Below are 23,479 nucleotides of genomic sequence, written 5' to 3'. Positions count from 1 at the left end.
AGAGGAAGGAGAGGAGAGCATTCAAGAGACAGAGAGGTGATTTGTCACTGTCCGTCGGATTTTGCAGCGGCCTAGATGTTCCTGTCCCTGTCCTGTATCCTGAAATCTTTGTTCCCTGATACTATTTTCCGAGGACCCTCACTACCTCCATGGCCAGGGGGGTGGTATTTCTCTGAGCCTTTGGGTTAGTATATCTTCATGATTCGTACTTTGCATAATCATTTGCAAATGTTTTTTTGTCTCTGAAACTTATGTCTCTTCATCTATCCACTCCTTCATATGCATATCGTTCATTTGATGAGTATGACACTGTTTGCATTTTGTTGATGTTTTCCTCTCTCTTTGGGAGATTCCTTTGTTTGCTTTGTAACCTGTATGCGATAAGCATTAATTACACATTATTTTGAGATAAACTTTATTAATCGTACTCAGAGTCTGTGATTATTTAGCTGACTAGATAGTACTATTATTACCATCAACTTCTCAACTAGTGGTCCATCGACCAGAGGAAAGAGAGTTGATATACAGGGTCAGTTATTAATTTAGAAATGTTAAATATGAACCTGTAAAAGAAAACAATTGTTTAGGTCATTAAAACTTGACCCCCAGCGCAGCAGGGATTTCATGAGTTGAGTGAATGTGTATGGGCCATTTGTATGTAATGTTATTGAGTATTGATCCCTGATTAAGTGTTGCGCTGGATCACCTGCAACATAGAAGATGCAGCTAGTGCAATAGAGCAGGAGCCAGCGCCTTAGAGGCCGGTGTTAAAGAGCAGACAGCCAGAACGAGAAACCAGGCGCCACACAATACAGCAAGACAAGAAACTTGCAACCACAGCAAGAGAGCAGGCACCAGCCGCATAAAGGACTGTGGCAAAAACAAGTGCAAGAGTACAAATATCAACTCCAAATTTGGTCTGTTAGTGGAAAGTATGAGATAGAGTAGGTATCTCACGCATGTAGCACAGGCACACAAGATATTGTTCTACCCTGAGAGTAGCAGTGCAAGCTTCATTACATACTAGGGAGGTGCACGTGTGTAAGCATTAGGTATAAGCGGTTTTCATATGCACAATCCCATTCCTCTGACGTGAAGCAAATTTCTTAACTCTTACAGACAAGCACAGCTCATAATATTATTTCAAAACTAGACACGGGCCCCTGGACACTCAAAGACACATGCATTATAGTCTTAGCTCATAGACAGTGACTTGAGAACCGAGAACTCTCACAGTCATTATGTGATTCGTGTAAATTTTTCACTAAAGAGTCCGGAATGTATCGCAAGATGCAGAACACTCACAGACATAACTTGTAATAGAACACTGAAATGTTGGGAGCGCCATTGAAAACAATGGAGTGCTCTGGGCTTCTAATAGCTGGTAGAAGCCCGGAGCGCCAACATTTCAAAGTTGTTGTTCACAGATGTTGTGGTCAACAAAGGCCTTATTGAGCCCGAGAGGATTTCAATCCCCTCTGGCTTTTTGAGGCCTTTGTTTTATTTGTTAGAACATTCTGCCCTCTAGTAGCAGAATGTTCTAATAGCTTTATAGCCTTCCGTAGAACGGCTACATCAGCATTGAAGGCCTTCCCCTTGTTAAAGGCCCTCGCCTTCGGCTCGGCCCTATAACGCTGGAAAGGGCCTTTAATGGCTGGTATATCCTGCTACAGCATGTTATATGGCTATATTCTTCAGCCTTATTATATGTTGAACTTTTTTAGTCCAATTTAGACTGTCAGAATACTAACAGATATACCTTGTAATCTCTGGCAGCCTTCTCTACACAAGTCATATGACATTTTAATCCGAGAACACCTACCTACATAATCTGTGCTCTTCTACTTATTCTCTTATGGCTCTCACAATGTGTGCTCTCAGGTCCCTGGGCTGTAACGGATAATCCTTGTGCTCTTCTGCAGTCTCTCCTGTGGGGTTACCCTGTGCGACCTTTGTCACAGGGCTGCCTATAATAGGTATACTTGTGGACAGCATTCATTATAGAGTCCTCTCAATCAGTGACCTAGAAAGAGTGTCAATAGCCCAAAGCAAGCAAGAACAAGCATTGGCATAGCCAATAGGTCTCGCCTTTGGGGCCTTATAAGTGTTTAGCCAGAGCTATTGACTTTGCCATTGTCTTCAAGCTGTGCTGTAGGGAAGTGTGGGTGCTGTGCAGCGTGCTGAAAAGTTATAATAAAAAAGTGTCAGAAGCATTTTTGTTACCTTATATATGACCAAGAAGGCATTATGTACAACTGAACGACCAAGAGTTAGAGCTATTGACATTGTAAATTGCAATGTCTTTTACCCATGTGTTTTGGTTTGGGCTGGACCCAGGTATACTAGCTGAACAAATTCAGAGCTTATAAGCAAATTTGCTGAACAAGATGCTTTAGGAAGCATATAAGCCCATGCACACCTCAAACAATTATAAGACCAGGGAAAACATTTTTGGATAAATGACTGTCCGGATGAAGAAAACGCACAGCTTTAGAAACTTTCACATTTCACAGTAGTTTTATGCTTGCTGATTTCACACACCTTATTGATAGAAAATAGTGCCATTATCTGGTGGAAGGGTTTACTGACCAGAAAAACTTTGGTACCATGGAAACACTCAATATGTTTTAAAACAAAACTCAGACAATGCAACAACCAGGCAGGTCAGTGGGATTGCTGAGGAGAGGGAGAGTTATCCTACTAAACTAGCAGCTTGTATTCGAGTATGAAGGAAAGATCAGTAAGAAGTATTTGATCTTATCAAATAGAAATTGTTAATGCTCTATGTCCGCGATCATTTGAGGTTGTGTGTACATTTATTGTAGCAGTGAGTGCAAGCAGTTATGGTTTGGGTGAAGGCTTGGAGATGGGTGGAGAGAAAAATGGAAACGTTGTTGCAAACAAAGGGACAGGCTGCAGGGCGATACAGAAGATGTAATGCTATTAACAGATGGATATAAAATGTCAGGTGGGGTTAAAAAAAACAATAAAAGACACAAAATTATGGAATTCAACAGTTTGATCATAGGATGCAAGGTCGGAGACCGGTGCAGAGGGTGATAGAAAGCACGAGAATAAGCAGAATCACAATGTAGCTTACATTACAGGAAGACTTGGGGGTGGGGAGGGAGGCAGCAGATTGTGGTTCAGTAATACAGAGAAAAAAGAAGCTTAAAGCCAGATAGAACACAGAGAAAGTTAAGCGCATACTGGGGGAGAGTAAGAAGTAAACGTGTACAGTACTCGGAACTAAAGAGGAGGGATGAATAAAGTTCTGAAGAGAACAAGGAGAATGTTAAGGCAAAGGCAGAAATGTGGGGAGGACTTTGGACCGAAATGTATAAAATGAAGGGGGAACAGGTGATAGTGGAGGTCAGAGAGAAAAAAGAGTAGAGGGAACAAATGGTACGTACATCTGTTGGTGGGAATAAACAACACGGCTGAAAAGTGAGTATGACGAGAAAGCATTTCTAGCGGGTGTGGAGTGAAGCAAAGGCTACCTAAGGAGAGAAGGGGAGACATGTAAAGGTGAGTTAGCAGGTACTAGGATAGGGATGTATATGCAATATGAACTAAGATGGCCCAAAATAAAGGGATACGATAATGTGGAATGAAGGGTAGGGCGAAGAGAAAATCATAGAATGGTAAGGGGCAGAGAAAAGGGTGATGGTAATGTGCGAGATACAACACAGGTTACACGTGCTAGTGAAAGTAACTGGTAAAGGTGAAACCAGAGGAATGGGTTAGGATGCAATGGTGTCGGGCGAAAAGTACTGGTAGAAAGGAAACAGATTGTTTAAGGCAAAGAAAATTTGGTGCAGCAAAACGATGGGCTGCAAAAGAAAGTTTGGTGTGTCTTGGAACACGGGTTGAATAAAGCAAAGAGTTAGTGCAGAAACAAAGGTAGAGGAAATTAGTTTACAGATTAAGAGACTGGAAATGTGCCACATTAAAGTCGCAGCCTGTGGACACAAGATACATTTAATGGCAACATATTCTCATACCTTAATACTTTTGGCCTGCTAAGAGCTCTTCTTACCTTTGCTCTTACTCAGAGAGGGTGCATCCATGTGGGTGGTCGGGGAGGAGCGAGCAGGCGAGACCTAAAAACGAAACCAGAAACGCGGCATCTGTGTAGTGGGCACCGTGCTGCTATGACAACAAGTGGTCTTCAACATGGACACGGACAGGGCGGAGCGAGTGGGCGCGCGGCTGCAAAAGTGAAAGCAGCTGCAGCGTCTACACGCTTTGTGTGCCCGCGAGCGATGAGCTGAGCGCATGAGGAGAGAGGCGGTCTAGACACGGCCAGGGCGGGGCGAGTGGGCGTGCGGCTGCAAAAGTGAAAGCAGCTGCAGCGTCCACACGCTTTAATGACCTGTGAAAGACAGATGGCGGCTGCGCGCTTGAACGTAAGCGCTAGGCCAGCCAAAGCGTGGGGTAGCACTTTAAAAACCCACCTACTAAATGTCTCGCAGAGCAGCGCATGCACTGGCTCAGCGAGACCTAAAAATGGCCTCCTTGCTTGTTAGATAGTATTAAAAAATAGCCATATTTTGGGTAGTGGGCCCCTCGCACCTATGGGCGCACATTACTACTCATACTGTTCTGAAACTAACTGCACTGCTGTTTATGGGTCTGTTCCAAATCATCTTCCTTTCACTTTCTCACATCGCTACTCACTTCCACTCTCTTGCTCATTGGTCCTTATGTTTCACCGCCCCTCTCCCCTTTTACTTTATCTCTCTCGTTCTTATCTCCTTTGTCCTTCGTTTTCCTCTACTTGCTACTTATCTGTCTCTCCTTCCGCCTTTCCTCTCTACCCTAATTCTAACCTACATTTTTCTACATTCTCCTTTGTATCTCACCTCCATAGTTCCTCTTCTTCTTTCTGCCCACTCCATTTCTGCTCTACTTTCTCTTTCTATACTCACGTTTCCTCTCCCTCTCTCAATGTCAGCCTCCCTCTTTAACTTGCCCTGTCGCTTTCCATTATTTCTGTCCTTTTTATCTTGTATTGTTTCCTCTCACAAGGCCTCCTCTCCAAAAGCCTTCTTTTTACAGTCATTGTTCTTATTTTCTTTGGTTTTTCTTTCTCTTACCATCAAGTGCATTTCTCATTCTATCTATGCCCCAGCTCTTCTGTTCTCTCACCGTTTCTTTGCATCTTTTCTGTACCCCATATAGTGTCTTCTATCCCCTCCACCCCTTCTCCCTCTTTGCAGTTTTTCTGTCCTTAACATTTTCCCTATTCTTTCCTCTGCCTACTTTCTTTTCGCTTTCTGCCTTCTCCATATTTGCCCTCAGTTTCTCTCTCCACATTCAAATCTCCCCACTCCCTTTCTGTTTCCCCTCCATATTTCCTCTCTAACTCCCGCTGTCCATGTTCTTTTCTTTCCCGTCTATTTTCCTTGTTTTCTCGCACCCCCTATCTTTCTATTGTCTCTGCCCTTCTTATCTATTGTATTTCTTATCTTTGTATTCTATATTTCCTATATCCTTTGTCATATTTATCTCCCTGCCGTCATGTTCTCTCCTTCATATTTCCCTGCTTTATTTTCTCACCCTCCTTATCACCTTTCTTGTTTTTTCCTTCTCCTTTCAGTCTTCTCACTCACTTATCCATCACTTCACTAGCTGCTGCCTTCTTTCTACTACCCCTGACCTCTTTCCTTTTGCTTCTGCGGTCTATCTCCCATCCTGCTGTATTCCTTTTCTTTACCTCCACTGCCTTCTTTCCCTTTTTCCTCCTCTAACGTCTTCGTCCTATTTTCATGCTTCACTTTTCATTTTAAACGTCTTACTCTGTGTACAACCTCTAAATGCTTGACCGCCACTCACCTGTAGTCTTTTGTCTGAGTATGCTAGTGCCTGCCTAGGAACATGTCTCCCATTCTGTGACAACTTTCTCCGAAGCCCAAGCCTTCTCCCAAACAAGTATAAACAGAGAGCCAGATCCAGGGAGGCAGCATAAAATGATATTTTGAGTGGGCAAAGGCAGCCCGGTAAAAAAAAAAAAACACAACTGACCGTATTGGTGCCATCCGCTTTTCACATCTGTATCACCATCCAAAAGGGTGTTAATTTCCAATTGACCATAATGGGATCGCCATCTTAAGCGTCTGACTTTACCAGCATTTTTAAGGTAAGTGGCTGACGGGTATCTCTGTGAAACAAATGGGTGCCTTATCATCCATGAACACCCAGTGTTGTTCTGGGGCCTCCTTCATTCGTTTGGAGGAAAGATACTGTGAACCCAGATCACCCGCACACATACCTTGTACTCCTCTGCAACCTCATCTATGGGAATTGCCGAGTGAGGTTTGTGATCCTTGGACTCTCGGCAAACCAGGCAGATCGTCCTCTGATCTTCTTCACAGAACAGCCGCAGCCTCTCCCCGTGTTTCTCGCATAGGATGTCCTCACTGGGCTTCGCCGGGGAGCGATGGAGCTGTTTTGCAATTTCCACAATGCTTCCAAGTTGCCTGTTGGGCCAGAGATTTCTCACCAGAGATGCTTCTCTGCACTGCGGACACGGGAAGTTGTCATATTTTCCCTTCCAGCAGCGAGTGATGCAGGAGCGGCAGAAGTTGTGCCCACAATCAATGGTCACCGGATCATTAAAATATTCCAAACAGATCGAACAGCTTGTCTCTTCCTTGAGATTCCCGAACTGAGATGAGACTGCTGCTGCGGCCATGACCCCGGAAGTGAAGAGACTGCATACATGCCAACATTTCAGAAGAGCAAAGTGGGAGATTAAAAAAAAAAAAAAAAAAAGCGGGAGAATGGGACCTTCAATCGGGTTTCTGTCATGTATGGACTTTGGAAGTGTGCTGCTGCAGGATCGGACATTTGAAAGCAAATTCACGTGTCTTTTTTTAATCACCTTTCAGAAGCATGGAGCGCAATGGCAGGCAGAGAAAGAGGGGGATGCAAGAGTTGGTCACTGGCCTGGCAGGTTGCGGTCAGTGCATACAACCCCCCTCCCTCCCCTGTCAGCCCGGGCTGAAACAGCTTCCAGGCACACACACAGCCGCCCCCCTTCCCGCCAGTACTTCACAGGTGTTTAAAAGACCATTCGGATGTTAATGGGGCTTTGTTGGTTTTTCACCCCTTCTAGAGCCCCTGCATCGCCATTCTGACTATTGCTGGAAGAATTAGCACGTTACACATTACCAAGCCCTGTCAGCTGAAACCCCGAGGAATCGGGTTTTTGCTTTCAGGAATCGGGAGGCGGGAGACTAGCCTTCAAATCGGTAGTCTCACGCCTGAATCGGGAGTGTTGGCATGTATGCAGAGAGTACTAACTTAGTTTCGTTTTCTCTCCCTCTGTCTGGTGGGTGTGCCTGTGTCTCCACCTCCCTGTGTGTGCCGTGTGCGGGCTCTTTCGCTTTGTATGGAAGGCTCTGAACACACCTGTGAGAGGGAAGTACGACTAGACTAGAGTGCCTCAGTCATGGACCTCAGTGAAAACGCGCGTGTGAATATCCCGGTAACTTGTAAAGTATAACAGACTGCGTGTGAATGGAGCATGCTGCAGGACCTGCTGGCGGCAGCGCTGGCAGCAAAAGGGCGACAGGGCGAGCAGTCACTGTGCCCTCCAAGCCAATCCTGGCGCTGCATGCAGCGCCACTGCGCCAGGATTGGCCGGTCACCGCGCAGCACGTGACTTAAGGTAAGCGTGCGTCGGATGACTCGGATCGGGTAACGGTTCACTTCACTGACTCGCGTCGCCTGAGCCTCGTGGTCGTGACTCGTGGACGGTGTGCATCGGGCCTGCTGCTCCATCTCTTCACGCCTGGGGGGACACACAGGTAGGATGCGTCTTCTGATGACCTCTAGAGAATTAATTAATTATCAGCAAGCCTGTATGGTCCCTGCAGGTGTAGTGCTGGCTGGAGAGGGGGCGCAAAGTGCAAACTCTGGAGCACTCCCACCCTCCCCGGAGTCAGCGGTTCACGATTACCCTCGCTCCCACCGTATCATTAAAGGCATTAACAGCACAGTCCAGGGATGGCATGGCATCCTGAAAGCACACATCCTAACGCTGCGGTACACACGCCTCCCGCGCAGCAGGCAGGAGATAATGATGGAAACAGCACTCAGTGATTCCACCACACCCAACGCATTGATGAAACCTGGAGCATTTGTCGTGACATGGCCCGGACTTGCATGAGACACGTTCCGCACAAGTAAACTTTGACACTCCTCCGGTCATGCACAAAACATGAAACGCAGCTCCGCCTCACCACAAACAGTGCGACCTGTCACAGCACACTCTAGACGGCCCCTTTCACACTGCCTTCACTGCTGGTCTCATGTTTCATCTCTCTGTTATTTTTTCCTTCGTTTTCAGTTTTTCCATTGAAAATAATAATATCTGTCACCTTCATACATGTTCACGAACATCGCTGATGTGTTACTATTTGCAGAGTTTCCATATGTGTTATATGTGTGAAATGTACCCGTACGTTATCGGGTGAAACTGTGCACTCGTGTTATGCAAGCGCTGTTTGTCTGCAGAGGTAGCCACGTGCACAAGGTAAACACGAGAAAATAATATTCTTCACAAATATATAGACACACACGCTGTGATTGTTCCTATGGCTACAACTGTATAATGGTAATACCCGACTTTATGTATACAAGACCATAACAACATTTCTTCTAACATGTATGATGCATATGGGAATGTATGTTTAATTGTATTGAAAAAATTAATAAAAGATATATATATATTTTTAATGAAGGGTGGGGACAGGCCCCCTGGCCAGAGATCAGACCCCGCGGTTAACACTCGAGGCCATGCACAGTGAGGGTTGGCTGGACATGAAGGGTGTATTCAGGATAAGGCTTTTTCCAGGGATTTTCAATAGGGCAAAACATGAGATTTACTGTTTAAACCGCTAGAAACCGCGATAGCCTCAAGGACAATAGTGCAAAAATGAAATTTTTAGACAAGGTGTACACATCATTAACTCTGTGATATAGATATAATGCCTCTATTCTGAATTGTATCCATCTGGGTCCAGATGCTAGTAAACTGTATTTTATGACTTGATTTTAAAATATCATTATCTATTTTACTGAATTCCCTATACTTGTACTGACCGTGGTCTTTTATATCTTTTTACTGTAATCTTTTGATTAATGCAGTAAACTTATAATACTACTACTACCCTACAGTCCCATCATTGATCTATCCTATTGCCCACAGCACATGTGCACCAATATTTACATTCCGTCATTCTACAGTCCCCCAACTCAACAATCCTACAGCGCTGAATTTTGTTTATCCTTTTGTCTACGACCCATTGTTCTGCAGCCCCAAAGCGCACATAGACCACTGCCCACACCTCATCTATCCTGCTGTCCACTGCTCATCAATCCCACTGTCCACAGCCCATCTATCCTGCTGTCCACACCCCAACTCGAAAATGTGCTCCAGCTACATGAAATACTGCCACTTGTCAGACACACACAGACACACCCCTCTCTCCCGCTCTCCCATTAATTGCATTTATGTTACTTTATAAACATGGACTGAAGGATGGTTTTTGTTAAGTTGAGTACCGCCACTTTCAGATTTCAGTGTGGCAGAAGTAGATGAAAATGGTTTCACATTATTTGAAAGTAGGAATGAAAATCATCCCAGATGATGTATGTCCTCGGAAAGGGGACAAAGTAGAAAATCCTGTTCACTCACTTCACTTTCTAGAGACGGATTTGCTTCACACACTCGAGAGTGTGAGATGAGTGCTGTCACTCCAAAGTGAGAGAAGGGTGATGCTATGTCTCATGTCATGATGGTAGAGGAAATGTAACTTCCTATGCATCTGATCCCTTCAAAAACACCACCATGAAGTAGGCCATAATGTGGCAGAAAGACTGATTAGCTGCAAATGGCTACATCATGTACAACAAACACCTTCAGCCAGCAGGAGCTTTTAGCAGAGCAAATTGCATTGTGGGACTTAACGTTCCGCTTTCTATAATTGTAAGTACGCACTTTTGCCCAAAACGCTAAGACTGGCTGAAGGTGTCTGAGTGGCTATGTACATAAATATTTCCTAAACCTAAGGCCAAAAACTGCAATGAAGTAAAACTGTAATAGTGCATGATTTAAAATATATAGGAACTACATCAAACCAGCGATCTTAATGATTTGTAGACAACTACTGTGTAGGCTATAATGGCTGCCTGATTTGAAGAAAAGAAGAGAAAACTAGAATCATATCGAACAGTATTTTAAACCTGTCTTATCATGTTATGTCTAGCCACACCTAGGAAGTAGGACTACTTGAAAAGCCGAGTCTTTAGCTTCTTACGAAATTCAAAAAGTGAGGAGGGGTCTCTAACATGTATCAACGGGTCGTTCCATACTTTAGGAGAGATGTAGGAGAAGGCTTGACTGCCAGATCTGATTTTCTCTATGGGTAAGCTGTGTGCAAGTAGGAGTCTGGACGAGCAGAGGTGCCTGAAAGGTTTGTAAGAGCAGATTCAATTGTTGAGGTATGCTGGGACAGTGTTTTGTAGTGTCTTGTAAGTGTAGCTTAGGGGCCTGAATTGTGCTCGTTTGTGACTGGTTTTCGGGATCATTTGGTGGTAGCCTCTATGAGCGAATTAGAATGTGCCTTGTTTTGTTTCCCTGTTTTCCCCTTGCGTGCCATTCGTTACTCTAGAGTCTAATAGAGTCGGAAGGCCATAGGGGAAGACTGTGGACTTTTCTTCAAGTTCCTGACGCTCCTGCAGAACAAGCCTGGCAACCATTACACTGCTGTACAACTTCTTCTACTCTTAGAGCTGAGATTTCCTTGAGTCTTATAGTCTGAATTCAGCACCTGAGCATAATAGGACAGAATGTATGAAGCTCTGTGGTAATACTGAATAAGCAGCTACCTATGTTATGCCATCTATTAATGTAATAACTGCACTTTCACAATTGCTTTATTAACCTTCCTGCTTTCTCAAATTTGCTTGAAAATGCACGATTTTTCTTCTTTTTTTTCAAAATTTTCTTAGGGGGGGGTAACCCCCCCAAACCCCCCTTTTGGGGTTCGGGCTCGCTCACTGCGCTCGCTCGCTACGGTGCTGTATGCTAATTCGTTTGCGCCCCACCACTTGAAAATCTCACCCACCGCCCCTGTATATCAGTTTTTGAAAATTCTTCGGCCTGAGTTCTAATTTGTGTGATGCTGTCAAGTTGAGCAGTGGAACTTGTGACGTGAATGGGAGCAGACCACGTGATTTCAAAGACTTTATGAAAACTGTACAAAACAAATGTAAAACATATATAAATACAGAACTCAGTCTTACATAAACACGAGCTCTACAGAGCCACAGAATGGACATATAGACAGCAATCTATATTACTTCTGAAAACGTATCATTCCAAGCAGGGCCGGTGTTCCGTCGCTTTGGGCTCCCCGTCTGCCTCTGCTCCCTCCTCGCGTGTGGCAGGCACCAATATTCTGGGGGGGCACAGGGAGCTGTGTGCATTAAGGTAGTGCCAACATCAGCACAAAGGCATGCTCCAGGTGTGTCCGTGGCCCTTCCTGCTCGTTTCTGTCTGATTTACCAGTGTAAAGTGGTTTTAATCCTTCATTATCATACCTTGGGCACTGTTTTGAACACCCCATTATCACTCTTCCTTGCCCTCCGTTTTCACCCTCTCACCCCTGTAGACACCTATCAAAAATACCATCATCAGCATGAGGCAGCCAAGCTATCGGTGATTTAGGTGACTTGGGGTGGTCCAGGGGCATCTGTGTTCAGGGGCCAGTCACAGCTCAGCCAGGGACTGACCAGTTGTAGTGTCGCGTTCTAGTGTTCCGGCCGTGATGAGGCTGGGAACGCTGGCGGCCATGTTGGCCAGAGGGGCAAATGAGAGCGAGCCGAGAGGGCACGTTGCTACCGGTGCTCTGTGTAAGTAACTCAAATAAACCTGCAAAGTACACCAGCGCCCGTCCCTCATTACCCGCGCAGTCTCCATAAATGGCGACGAGGCTGGGGTGAGGCGGACGCTTCTGAATCAACGCTCGCTACGCCGTCTGCCTGCACCGGCGGACCGAGACAGTGAGAGCACAGAGTGCGGCAGAGGAGTGGCTGCAGCGCCCCGCCCCCGGAGCGAGGAAACCAGGAGGCAGCACGATCATGACGCGGGGGGCCTGGAAGAGGAGTGCTCCAGCCCATAACGGAGCGAGGTGCAAGGAGGAACAGTGAGTGAAGCGGCGCCCCTCCCCCACACAAGCCACATTGAGCATCTGAAGGCTGGGGATTCACCTTTCAGCACAGGCAAAGGAAGTGGCAGCAAGGGGGGGGGGGAGGGAGTCCAACTGGGTGTTCCCCACTCCTCCACCACACAGTGCAGCCAGCAACCAGAGTCCCGGGCTCCTAGGAAATCTAGTGCCCCACATCTATGCACCACATACAGACCTGAGTGGGGTGCTGCGAGACGTACATCAAGAGGACACTGGGAGCACTGGGACCAGCTTCTCCCTCCGGTTATCCTGAACACCCCAGAGTGCAGTGAGGGCCACACGCACCGCGAGAAGCGCCACTAGAGCCAGCACAGGTGGAGCTGCGACCTTAAGAAAACTGACCGTGGCGCATCAAGGACAGGCCAAGAGGGGAGAGGATCTTGCATCTCCGGCGAGCTCGCGCGAGACAAGTGCACCAGGGAGCCCACCGCCCAGGACGGACGAGGAGCCACAGCGAAGGCAAGCGACCATGTGCGCCCAAACCTTCTCCCTCACGAATCCGGTTCCCTTCTTGCCAAAACCGGGAGAACCGGCCATGAGATGGGAAGACTGGAAGGAATACTTCCTGAACTACCTATCTGCGCTGGAGGACCAAGGAGACGAGGTCTTCCAGAGCAAGCGGAAATGAAAATCCTGCTACACCATTTAGGACCAGAAGGCATCAGGGTGTATATGAACTTGGTAACAAAGACAAGGCAGGCAGGTGACGACGACATATTCCAACATGCCATAGAAGACCTGGATAGCCACTATCAACTGGTAGTGTGCACGGCGATCGACCGTTTCAACTTCTTCCAACGGAAGCAGAACGCAGGAGAGTCGGTGGATGAGTACGTGGCGGCGCTGAGGAAGTTGGCGATTACATGTAAGTTTGGGGGACTCCATGATGACCTCATAAGAGACCAAACCGCGTTACATCCTACTTGCAAGAAACTAACCTCATTCATCACGCCGTTTGGGTGCTAACGATTCAGACGCATGCCCTTCGGTTTAGCCTCCGCAGCGGCGGTATTCCAAAAACTGATGCATAAACTCTTTATGGGCACGGAAGGAGTTCAGTATTTCCAAGACGACATCCTGGTCATGGGAAAAACCAGATCGGACCATGATGCAAAACTAAACAAAGTCCTGCACATTCTGGCTCGGAATGGACTCACGGCGGAATGGGACAAGTGCAGGTTCGGAGTGACATCAGTCACGTACCTCGGCCATGAGATAAGCGACAAAGGAGTCACACCCAAACAAGCGAATGTTGCGGCTATAAGGGAAGCCCCTTCCCGAGAAGCAAGGAGGATGTCCGTTCCTTTCTTGGAATTGCGGAATTTTATAGTAAATTTGTACCCCACTTTGCCACAAAAACGCACAACATGCGACAACTACTGAAGGAAAAGACTGCTTTTGCATGGTCTAAAGCGTCCCAAGACGAATTCCAACAAATCAAGGAGGACATCTGCAACACAGTACCGTTACATGGCTTTGACAAACAAGCCCTGTCCATCCTCACCACTGATGCGAGTGATAGAGGGTTAGGTGCAGTCCTGATGCAATGAATGGAAGAAGGGGAAATGTCGACGGTCAGCTTTGCGTCACGCTTCCTAAGCTCAACTGAAGAAAAGTTCAGTGTAATAGAAAAAGAGATGTTGGCGGCGATCTGGGCGATGGAACGCTTCCGCCAGTTCCTATGGGGATCTAAGTTCCTACTTCGGACAGATCACAAGCCCCTGGTGAAGGTGCTCACATCCAGCGGACATGCAAGTGCCACACCTCGCATAGCGAAAATGACGTTGAGGTTGTTGGACTACGTGTACGACGTGGAATACATCCCGGGCTCCAAGAACAAAGTCACAGATTATCTCAGTCGAGCGGCGGCCATGGAGGAGGCGCCGGCACCAACGGGCGAAGATGACTACACCATAGCTTTCACTGAGGACCAGGAGGCGGTCATAAGTGCACAGGAGTGGAGAGAAGCATACGACAACGACGCTAGTCTCACCACCCTCAAACGGTTCATAATTGCGGGATGGCCGGAGAAGAAACATTTGGGAACAGAACACCGCAAATTCTACAAAGTTAGGGAGGAACTGTCCGTTAGCGACAACACTGTATTTATACTGCGAGGGGACAAAGTGGGTCCACATAATCAATTGGTGAAGCGTTTGATCACAATATTACATGAAGTACATCTAGGCATAATAAAGACCAAGCATAGAGCCAAGCAAGCTTACTGGTGGCCGGCTTTAGACAGCCAAGTGGAGAGGCACGTCAGGGACTGTGTTCGGTGCAGCAATGCAGACAAGACGCAAACCACTCTGCGGCCTCCGCTGGGAAAGTTTGCCAACCCGGAAAACCCATGGGAAGAATTGGCCGTGGACATACTAGGCCCCATTTTGGATGAACAGAGTGTACCCAAATATGTAATTGTGTTAGTAGACAGGTACTCAAAATGGCTGGAGGTAGAGGTGTGCGAAAATGTGGACACAGAAACGGCACTGGCATTCCTCACGGCCACGTTCCTGAGAGAAGGAATACCACGAGTTATAACACGTGATAACGGGCCCCAGTTTACGTCTGACAAGTGGAATACATTTCTGGAGAGGAACGGGATACAGATCAAGCACACCCCGGTATATCACCCGGCCGGGAACAGTCTAGCAGAAAGGTTTAATAGGGTCATCATGGGGTCAGTACAGGCAGCAATCAATGCCGGGAAGAACTGGGAAGTTGAACTCAAAAGTACAGTATGGGCGTATCGGATCACCCCCACTAAGACAGGATACAGTCCGTTCAAAATATTAAGAGGTCAAGATCCCTTTACGCGAGACAACGTAGCATCTAAGTGACGAACGGTACAAAGTAAATGGTCTCCAGCGGTGGTGTGGAGCAACCTGGAAAGGGCGCAAAAGATCTACACTGACCACTACAACAAGCGACGCAACGTCCAAGAGACTTCTCTGGAAAAGTGTGAATGGGTCCGAGTGAAGTTGGCTCAGCTGAGAAGGAAGGGCGACAGCAAGTATAGCACACCATTGCAAGTCCAAAAAAATCATCCTGAAACATTGGGGGATTCTCAACACAGGAGAGCTACAGATACCACGACCCAGATTCGCCTACACAAGGACTTGTAACCTGCGGGACATGTTGGTTCACACTAGACCAAAGAAAAATGTTACCCCATCACAGACCACACTTTGGGGCCTACCACCAGTCAGAGGCCATTTTCCCTGCGGGACGTGTACTGTCTGTGACTTCACTACAATTACCAAGGAAGTCACACTACATGCCAATTTCAAATGGAGTATCAAGAAACATACTAACTGCAACACCAAACAATGTATTTATTTGATCACGTGCCCTTGTGAGTTACAATACATTGGTATGACTATGCGGCCAGTCAAAACCCGCATAATAGAGCACAGAAGCAGCATACGTTGCCAACGCACCACGACCAAACTCTACAGACACTTTTTGGAGGCACATCATTCCCCTGAGTCATTATATTGGGTCATACTAGAATCCCACACGCAGATTTCCAAAACCTCTCTATTCAGGATTGAACAAAGATGGGTGCATAGGCTTTCATGCGACAATGTAGGCCTGAATGATGACATCCCTTGGAGTACCATGCCATAATTGGATGTTTACTCCCAGGGCGGTTGAGTTATCTTTACATATTTCAACACTGAGACACCAAGGCCAATGATTCCAACCACCATCGATAGTGAATCAATAGCCCGCACCATCTTGTCCTCCCTTTACGACACTATGAAAATAGCAAGTTCTACTTAGCCATTAGCCCACACGTTGTTTAGCACCATACTCCAAGGATCTGCAGTGAGACTGAGCACAATACACAATTCTGTACCATCTCTGCTCATCCCAAATAAGCGACTGCGGTATTTGTGAATTACACCACGACAACACACCAGTCATCATGACAGTGACTCTCTTTCAATGCTTTTTATGTTGTTCGATGGTATTTCCACTGTAGGTTTTGAAACCACCATGGGGTGACTGTGGATAGCCTATGCACACATACTTTGGCATAATTGTTATTTATTTACATGTGTCTATTTGGTAATACTTAATAGAGTGTGGCATCTGTAGATCACGTCAAACTTGATGCATAATATTGCGCTTCACCTCCTGGGAATGGGTCAGTGTACCTTGCGAGATTCTCCTCTCTCTCCCCCTCACTACAATATTGTAGCGCGACACATCCATTCACGTTACTTAAGCAACCGACTACGTCTCGGTTGGCGTTAACTAAAGACTCCGTGGAGTCGTGACGGTTCCACACCCTGGCGTCCCTGATCATTACCTAGCAACTGCGGATGTCACCACGCTACGTGACGGCGCCGGGTTAGCATGTCACGATTACTTTCAGTTGCAGTATATCTACCCGTGGCAGCAGACGTATCTCACCACCCCGGTCCCTGGCGGTTTGGGTAGGTCTTCAGGATTAACGTTCCTTGACGCTGGTGAGTACACTTACTATATTGTATGCAAGCTACCTTGAACTTTTGACAATTTTCCCCGTTATCAACCACGCTGGGTACCGCGAGCCATGACAGACCTCTGGTCCTGGGCTCCGGTCCCATCGGTTCTGAATTTAGTCAGGACGTGTCTTGATTTAGATGGAAGCAATGTGCTACTGTTATGTAAGACGCTGAATCTGGTACCACGTTCGATCGGCATCATTACAGTTCACGTTGTTTCATTTTAACTACTGTACCCTTTTATTGTAGGACCGAATCGGTGTCCTTTACAACCGCCAGCACCGTTGCTAGCTTGTCTAGTCAACGCACTAGGTGAGTGAATCCCTGCTTGTCCTTGAGAGCATCACCAGCTTACTAGTAGCTATAGATCAATACCACTGCCCCCTCCCCCCCTCACGTTCACTGTTCCTTTGAAATAGTGCACCTATTATTACTCTGTTTTATTCACGTCCTGCACGGTGATTTTTATAACGCCACTCCTGACATATAATGTACTAGACAAAGAGATGATATTGACTTTATTTCTTCATGTTGTCACTTTATCTTCACAGGGCAGCAACCTAGGACGTGGTATGTAGAGTTCACATTACCACTTTTATGTAGACAGCTTTTGATCCTGATGAATTGCCCTGATCCTCCAGACAATTTTGGCAAGAAACATGTTGATCCTTTAGAGTAGAGCTTCACGTCTAGACACCTTATTTCTATGACTTAGCCACTCTACACCAATTTTAATAGGGTAGTCTACCTTCAGAATAAAACATTATTAGGACTGACTAACCTTTTTTAAACTTCCATTTCCTGCTACATTCATTACACTAGGCCCCTCACCCCCAAGCACATATCGGCAGGAACAAAAGATCCCCGATAAAGAGCCCCGGTTTCGGGAGCCCGTCAAGGATTGCAGCTCCGACTTGACGAGGTGCAGTGCTCATATGATGAAGCATGACACCTAGCTTGCTGGTTGTGTGAGAGCTCTAGTTCCGTAAAGGGCACTTCCCTGGCCCTCCCTTGATTACTTCCTGATAATCAATTGGTGACTGATTCTGGTCTCCTTCTTGGTCCTCATCTCTTCCTTTCTGTACCTGAGGAACTCTGTACCCCGTTTTGAAAATAAGTCCAGGAAGTCTACCAGAGGTCAGCCCGATTAAGCGACTGGAAAATATGGTCTTTGACAGAATGGCCAGATGCAATAAAGTGTTGAATTGGACCCGAATTGGAGACAACCGATCTGACAGAGAGGATGAGGAGAAACAAACACAGAAATGGAGGCAACCAACTGCGAGTCAAAGAGCACCAATGCGGAGGAAAGCAACACCAATAGTACTCCTAAGAAGAGAGAGGACAAGGTATAAGAGAGCAAGGGGAGGTCCGCGGAGAGGACGCCACGGATAAGGAAAGCCAGACACAAAATCCCGCCATACCCGGTAGTAGCAGCGACTCCAGGGGGTGCACGCCAGTGAGACACACCCGCGCTGGCAGGACAGTGGTGCTCCCCAAGAGGTATCGAGAGTTCGACATGAAGATGTAATCCCCCACAGACAGAACGATTATTGAATGCTGTACTAGTTGTTCTTTATTGTTGCAGTGTCAATAAAGGGGGGAGATATGTAGTGTCGCGTTCTAGTGCTCCGGCCGTGACGAGGCTGGGAACTCTGGCGGCCATGTTGGCCAGAGGGGCAAATGAGAGCGAGCTGAGAGGGCACGTTGCTCCCGGCGCTCTGTGTAAGTAACTCAAATAAAGCTGCAAAGTACACCAGCGTCCGTCCCTCATTACCCGCGCAGTCTCCATACCAGTGAACTCGAAAGGGCCTCCTGCTGCCTCATTTGTTTCGGTAGCCTTCGCATGGGAGCCAAATTTATCTGAGCCCAGGGCACTATCTGAACAAAGGCTCTGATACCAAGGTAGCGAAGGAAAACTCACCCACATGAGTAGCAGCCATTCCTATCACACAAAGAGGTAAGAAGGGGGCCAGGATGGTTCCCCTTGTAGTGAGAGTGGACCCTGCTCCCTGCATTCCTAAGCTGAAATGCACACAGATATATGTCACGTTTGGATTTTCATGAATAGACTTTCTCACCAAATGTGAGATAAGGTCTGACATGAATGAGGGGTCAACCTGACCTACGCATGCGTAAATCTCACCCAGATTTGAAATTGCAGGGCTTAATTTGTAAAAGAAAAAGAAACGCCAGTGCCCTCGTCAGAAGACCCCTTATCTTGCACCATCAATTGCCCCTGCCAGCTGCAAGGGACAGTACCAACACAACCACTAACCCTCGCAAACCTAAAAGTGTGAGAATTCAGACTATTGTAGGCCAACCAAAGCTATAAGAATGGTTGGGTGGCAAGTATTAGTAATTTGTAAATTTCAAATGACTAATAATTGCCACCCAACCACTCTTAACAGTTGGTAGGTCATTTATGCATTACAAATTGTAATGCATATTGAATTACCAAACAACTGTTGTTCTCATGTGCTCGTCTCAAAATTGGACAAACAGTGCCTCCATGTGGTGGAATGTAATAAGTGCTGCTGTTGACAATTAACTGCTGGTGCATGCAGAGCGTCGGAAATCACCGAAAGACTCAAATTAAGCACCGAATCCTCTGGTATGTGTTCTATGACAGGGAAGCTTGCTGCGTTGTTACATTGGATATATAGTGTTGTTCTGTGTGTGAGTTTTTTTTGGTCAAAATACTGTTTGCAACCATTTCTGAATATTCTTCATCATATGGTATCATACAACTCTCATGCTAGTCAAGCGGGCTACTATAATATGTTAAACAAAAGAGTGATTGGTTGGATAGCAAAACCTAGGGCCAGCCTCAAAATATTCACACATGGCAAACAGGTCAAGCGCAACTTCTATCTCTAAATGGATGATGCATACATAAAGCTGTAACACTGGAAGATGTGGTATCAGTCCTTCATTTCTCTTGTGGGGGCCGAGTACATCCCCCTGTTAAATAGCATTTCTGTAACAGCTCTAACATTAGACCCTATCTTACTGAAAGCATTAAAAACATTCTCCTTGATGATAGCAGACAGATAGGCCTGATCACAAGTGGGGCATGAGGTATTTGCTGAATCTAGGGTCAGATGTACGAAAACCCCATTTAGCAAATTCCTAATTGCAAATCATTGCGATTCGCAATTAGGAAATCCCTAAATGGCATGTATGGTCTTAGGCTGGCCGAATTTTGCGACTAAATGAGTTGCATCGCTAAATAGGAAATTGCAATTTGCGATTACCTAGGCTAATTGGGCGCAAGTTGAGCAAGTGGTCGCATATAGCAACCACATTAAAAAAGAGGATTCTGCTTTCTGGGTAAGGGAGATGACCCCACAAACAGGAAGTGTTGTCCAGAAGAAGCCAAGAGAGCAGGCAGAGTGGGGAGAGGAGAACTGCTGCAAAATCCAAATGACCTGAGGAGCCCCAAAACTTTAATTAATACCACCGGAATGGCCAACCAATATGCAGAGAAGGAGGCAAGGGTGAGAAAGCGCAAATCGAAGCTCTCCAAAAAAGAACTGGAAATACTAACCAAGTAGTGCTGCAACAACCATGAGGAGCTGTTTGGCCGAACATATGTGACTATGCCTGAGACCCAGAAACGCAAATTCTGGAAAAACGTGCAGCAGCAAATAAATGTTGTAGGTGTGGCACAACACTTGGTGGAAGAAATACGAAAGAGATGGTATGACCTCTGGTCTCATACCAAAGAAAGGGTGGCAACACGCTTTAGTGAGTCCCGGGAAACAGGAGGTGGTCCCTCAACTGTACCCCCCACCCACTACACTGTTGGCAATGGTAGAGACTGCCATAGAACCGTAGACAGGAGTTGGTTTTGCAGCCTTGACACTACTGCACTGGCAGCATTGCAAAGTAAAAGTACATCTATATAAATGTCTACTACAGGCATGTAAAAATAGAACTGATACAGGCAGTTCAGTATGGGACCATTACATAGCTACCTCTTATGGTGCATCAGGGGACTTGTAGTAAAAATAATAGACACTGTAGTCAGTGTCAGACATTTAATAAATCATATTGTGCAACTAAAGACAAATGGATTCTCCCATTAAGGCATTAATAGCATGTCCATCCTTCAAATACGTGCACCTGAGGAAGAAATGGAATGCCCAATTGATGAGAGAGAAGAACCGGTACAAATGGTGGAGGATGCCATCCAGCTGCCCACCCCAATCCAGCCGCAAGTTGTCAGGCCTTAATACCGGCATACTACAGTGCATGCTTGTAGCCGCCGTGATATTCCGGATGTACACCAGCCTTCTGGGTCCCAGGCAACAGCAAAACAGCAAGTACTGTTTGGTGGGCTTGAGGTGTTCACGCTCCAGATTCAGCGCCTGCAGCACAAACATATTATAATAGTCAACAGAAAATTGCTTAACATTCAGCATGCAGTATTACTGGGTTTCAATAAAGAGGCCACTAAAATGCACAACCAGAGAAACTGTGCACACAGATGGCAGAAGACGCTAGTAATAGGAGGCGAAGAGAGAGAAGCAGTGCTGTGCATATGGGTGCCTTAACAAGGTCCATTGGAAGGATTGCCCACGCCACCTCAGCCATATCAAAACATAATGTGACACTATAGGTCAAAATGGGTCACTTCAGTCGAGGGGCCTCGGCCAGATTACCACTGCAGTGGAAGCCATACAGGGAGCACAAATTGCAAGTGGGGTGGTTGAAGGGCAACCTGATGGGGGGAATTGTCGAGTGTCAGCAGCATCTCTGCCACAGATGCATGTCTGCTGTGACGCAGTAGTAGCCGTACTCCTGCACCTCAACATAGTGACATGTCCCATTCTGAACGTACCAATCAGGAAGTGCCTACATTTTTTGGTTTCATTTAGGTTGGTCCTGTGACCAACTCTCATGTTGATCTCATGTTGCATACATTTGTGTAAGACGGATTATTTTGAAACAGTTGTGAAAAACGCGACATTAAAGATATCTTCACTTTGATAAATCAGACTATTGTGCAACCATTTTATTTCAATTTGTAAAACAAACCATGACTTACCTTGCAAAGTGGTCCCTGTAGCAATGTGGTACCTGCGCCTCCTCCCCTTTACAACTCTCGTTAGATGCAGAACTAGTTGACCGGGTTGTTGATCCTCAGAATTGAATTCCAACACCGCAATGTGTAGGCCTCTCCTGAAAGCATTGTTGTGTAGTAAGGCACATGTTGCTACTATCTTACAGGCAATTTCTGGTGCATATTGTAGGGCATCCCCACTCTTATGCAGGCAGCGAACTATGTTTCTGTGTTTCAGGAGCCCAAATGTCCACTTAATTACAGTCCTAGTGCGACAATGTGTAGTGTTATATTTCCTCTCATTCTGGGTGGTGGGAGAGAGGTAGGGTGTGAGAGTCCAGGGACGCAGTGCATACGCACCGTCACCTGAAAAAAATACATTAGTGTGAGGCAACATACATTTTGTGTGGAAGGGCAATTACAAATATGTTTTGACATTGATTTTCAGTACGTAATAAATATTCGTCATCAAAATTCCCTCTTTCCGTCATCTGTAAATTCTGCTGTGAAGGAGTCATGAGTGCTTCCTGGATATTGTGTCACTATATCGGTGATTATGTGGGCATTGAATACCACTTGCATGTTAAGGGAATGGGTATTTTTCAGGTTCCTAAATAGATATTCAATATGGGATGGTGGACATGTGGGCACATGTCCCATCTATATACCCTATGACATGGGGAAAATAGACAATCCAGTAAAATTGCAGTTTTGTACTTTGTATTTCCTGAGCATCCCACAGGTATATGTGGCGATGGATGTAGATAAACATGGCATCTAGGAATCTCCTGAATAAACGTGAAAGCTCACTTTCAGACACCTCCCCTTCAACAGCTATCACACCCCGATAACATCGAGTGGCTAATAGGTATATTTGAAAGAGACTGTAGTTATAGATCCTTACCTTAGAATTACCCCCAAGCGTCAGACTGGATCCGGAGAATTTTTTTCTTAGCAGTACCCCTGCGCGTCGTCGGTAGGTGGCGTTGGTCGACTCCGTCGTCGGCGTTGTGATCGCCGGTATGATGTTGCGGTGTCTACTTAGATGCTGCCCCTGCACGCTGATGTCAGTTCTTCCTTTTCCGCGCCTTCCAGCGCAGATCCGGAGAGAGCGTGCCCCTTGTCACTTTTTGACTAACTCTTTTTAGACTTTTGTCAACATCTTGTTTGAGTCTTGCGCCTTTTGTGCCTGGACCACGACCCAAAGTCGTGCTCTGACTGCCAGGCCCTAAACCCGAAGTCTTTGGGGGAGCAGTCCTGAAAGCTTTTGGAGGCCCGGAAGTCCGCTCCGCGCCGTTCGAGGTCCCGGTCAAGGGTAAGGTCGGGGTATTGATCGTGGAGCCATCACCATTCGTCATCAAAGTCTTCACACTCATCGGGAAAGTCAAAGCACCAGAAGAAGGCGAAGAAGCACCGCCTTTCTTCGCCTTCTTCCCGTCCGTCGGCGACGCGACGCAGGACCCGGAGCTTAGCCGCCCTCTGGCTCCGTCCTCGGAGACTGTAGGGATGACTTCGCACTTCCCTCTCTTTCCCCTGCCCAGCTTCGTGCCTTTTACAAAGCCCACCACTCTATCTTTGGGCAGCCCGACTCCGCTGGTGCACCTTCAGGTCTCGCGGACGTGGGTCGGGGCTCTAGGCCTTTGATGCCAGCGGCT

At 46.5% G+C, this 23,479-nt stretch overlaps 1 protein-coding gene across 1 annotated transcript in view; it reads right to left on the bottom strand.

Moving 5' to 3' along the window:
• LOC146833537 (E3 ubiquitin-protein ligase TRIM39-like) overlaps nt 1-6,697 on the bottom strand; it is a 109,343-nt gene extending 102,646 nt beyond the window's left edge. Inside the window, exon 1 of the mRNA XM_085601402.1 lies at nt 6,275-6,697. Within this exon, the coding sequence (XP_085457528.1) occupies nt 6,275-6,697 (423 nt within the window). The remainder of the gene's footprint in view (nt 1-6,274) is intronic.
• Between the last annotated feature and the right edge of the window lie 16,782 nt (nt 6,698-23,479).

The sequence above is a fragment of the Triturus cristatus genome, chromosome 4_2 (assembly GCF_964204655.1).
Source record: "Triturus cristatus chromosome 4_2, aTriCri1.1, whole genome shotgun sequence".
Taxonomy (NCBI): Eukaryota; Metazoa; Chordata; class Amphibia; order Caudata; family Salamandridae; genus Triturus; species Triturus cristatus.
Note: the sequence above shows the minus strand (reverse complement) of the source record. Positions and strands in the feature narration are given on the sequence as shown.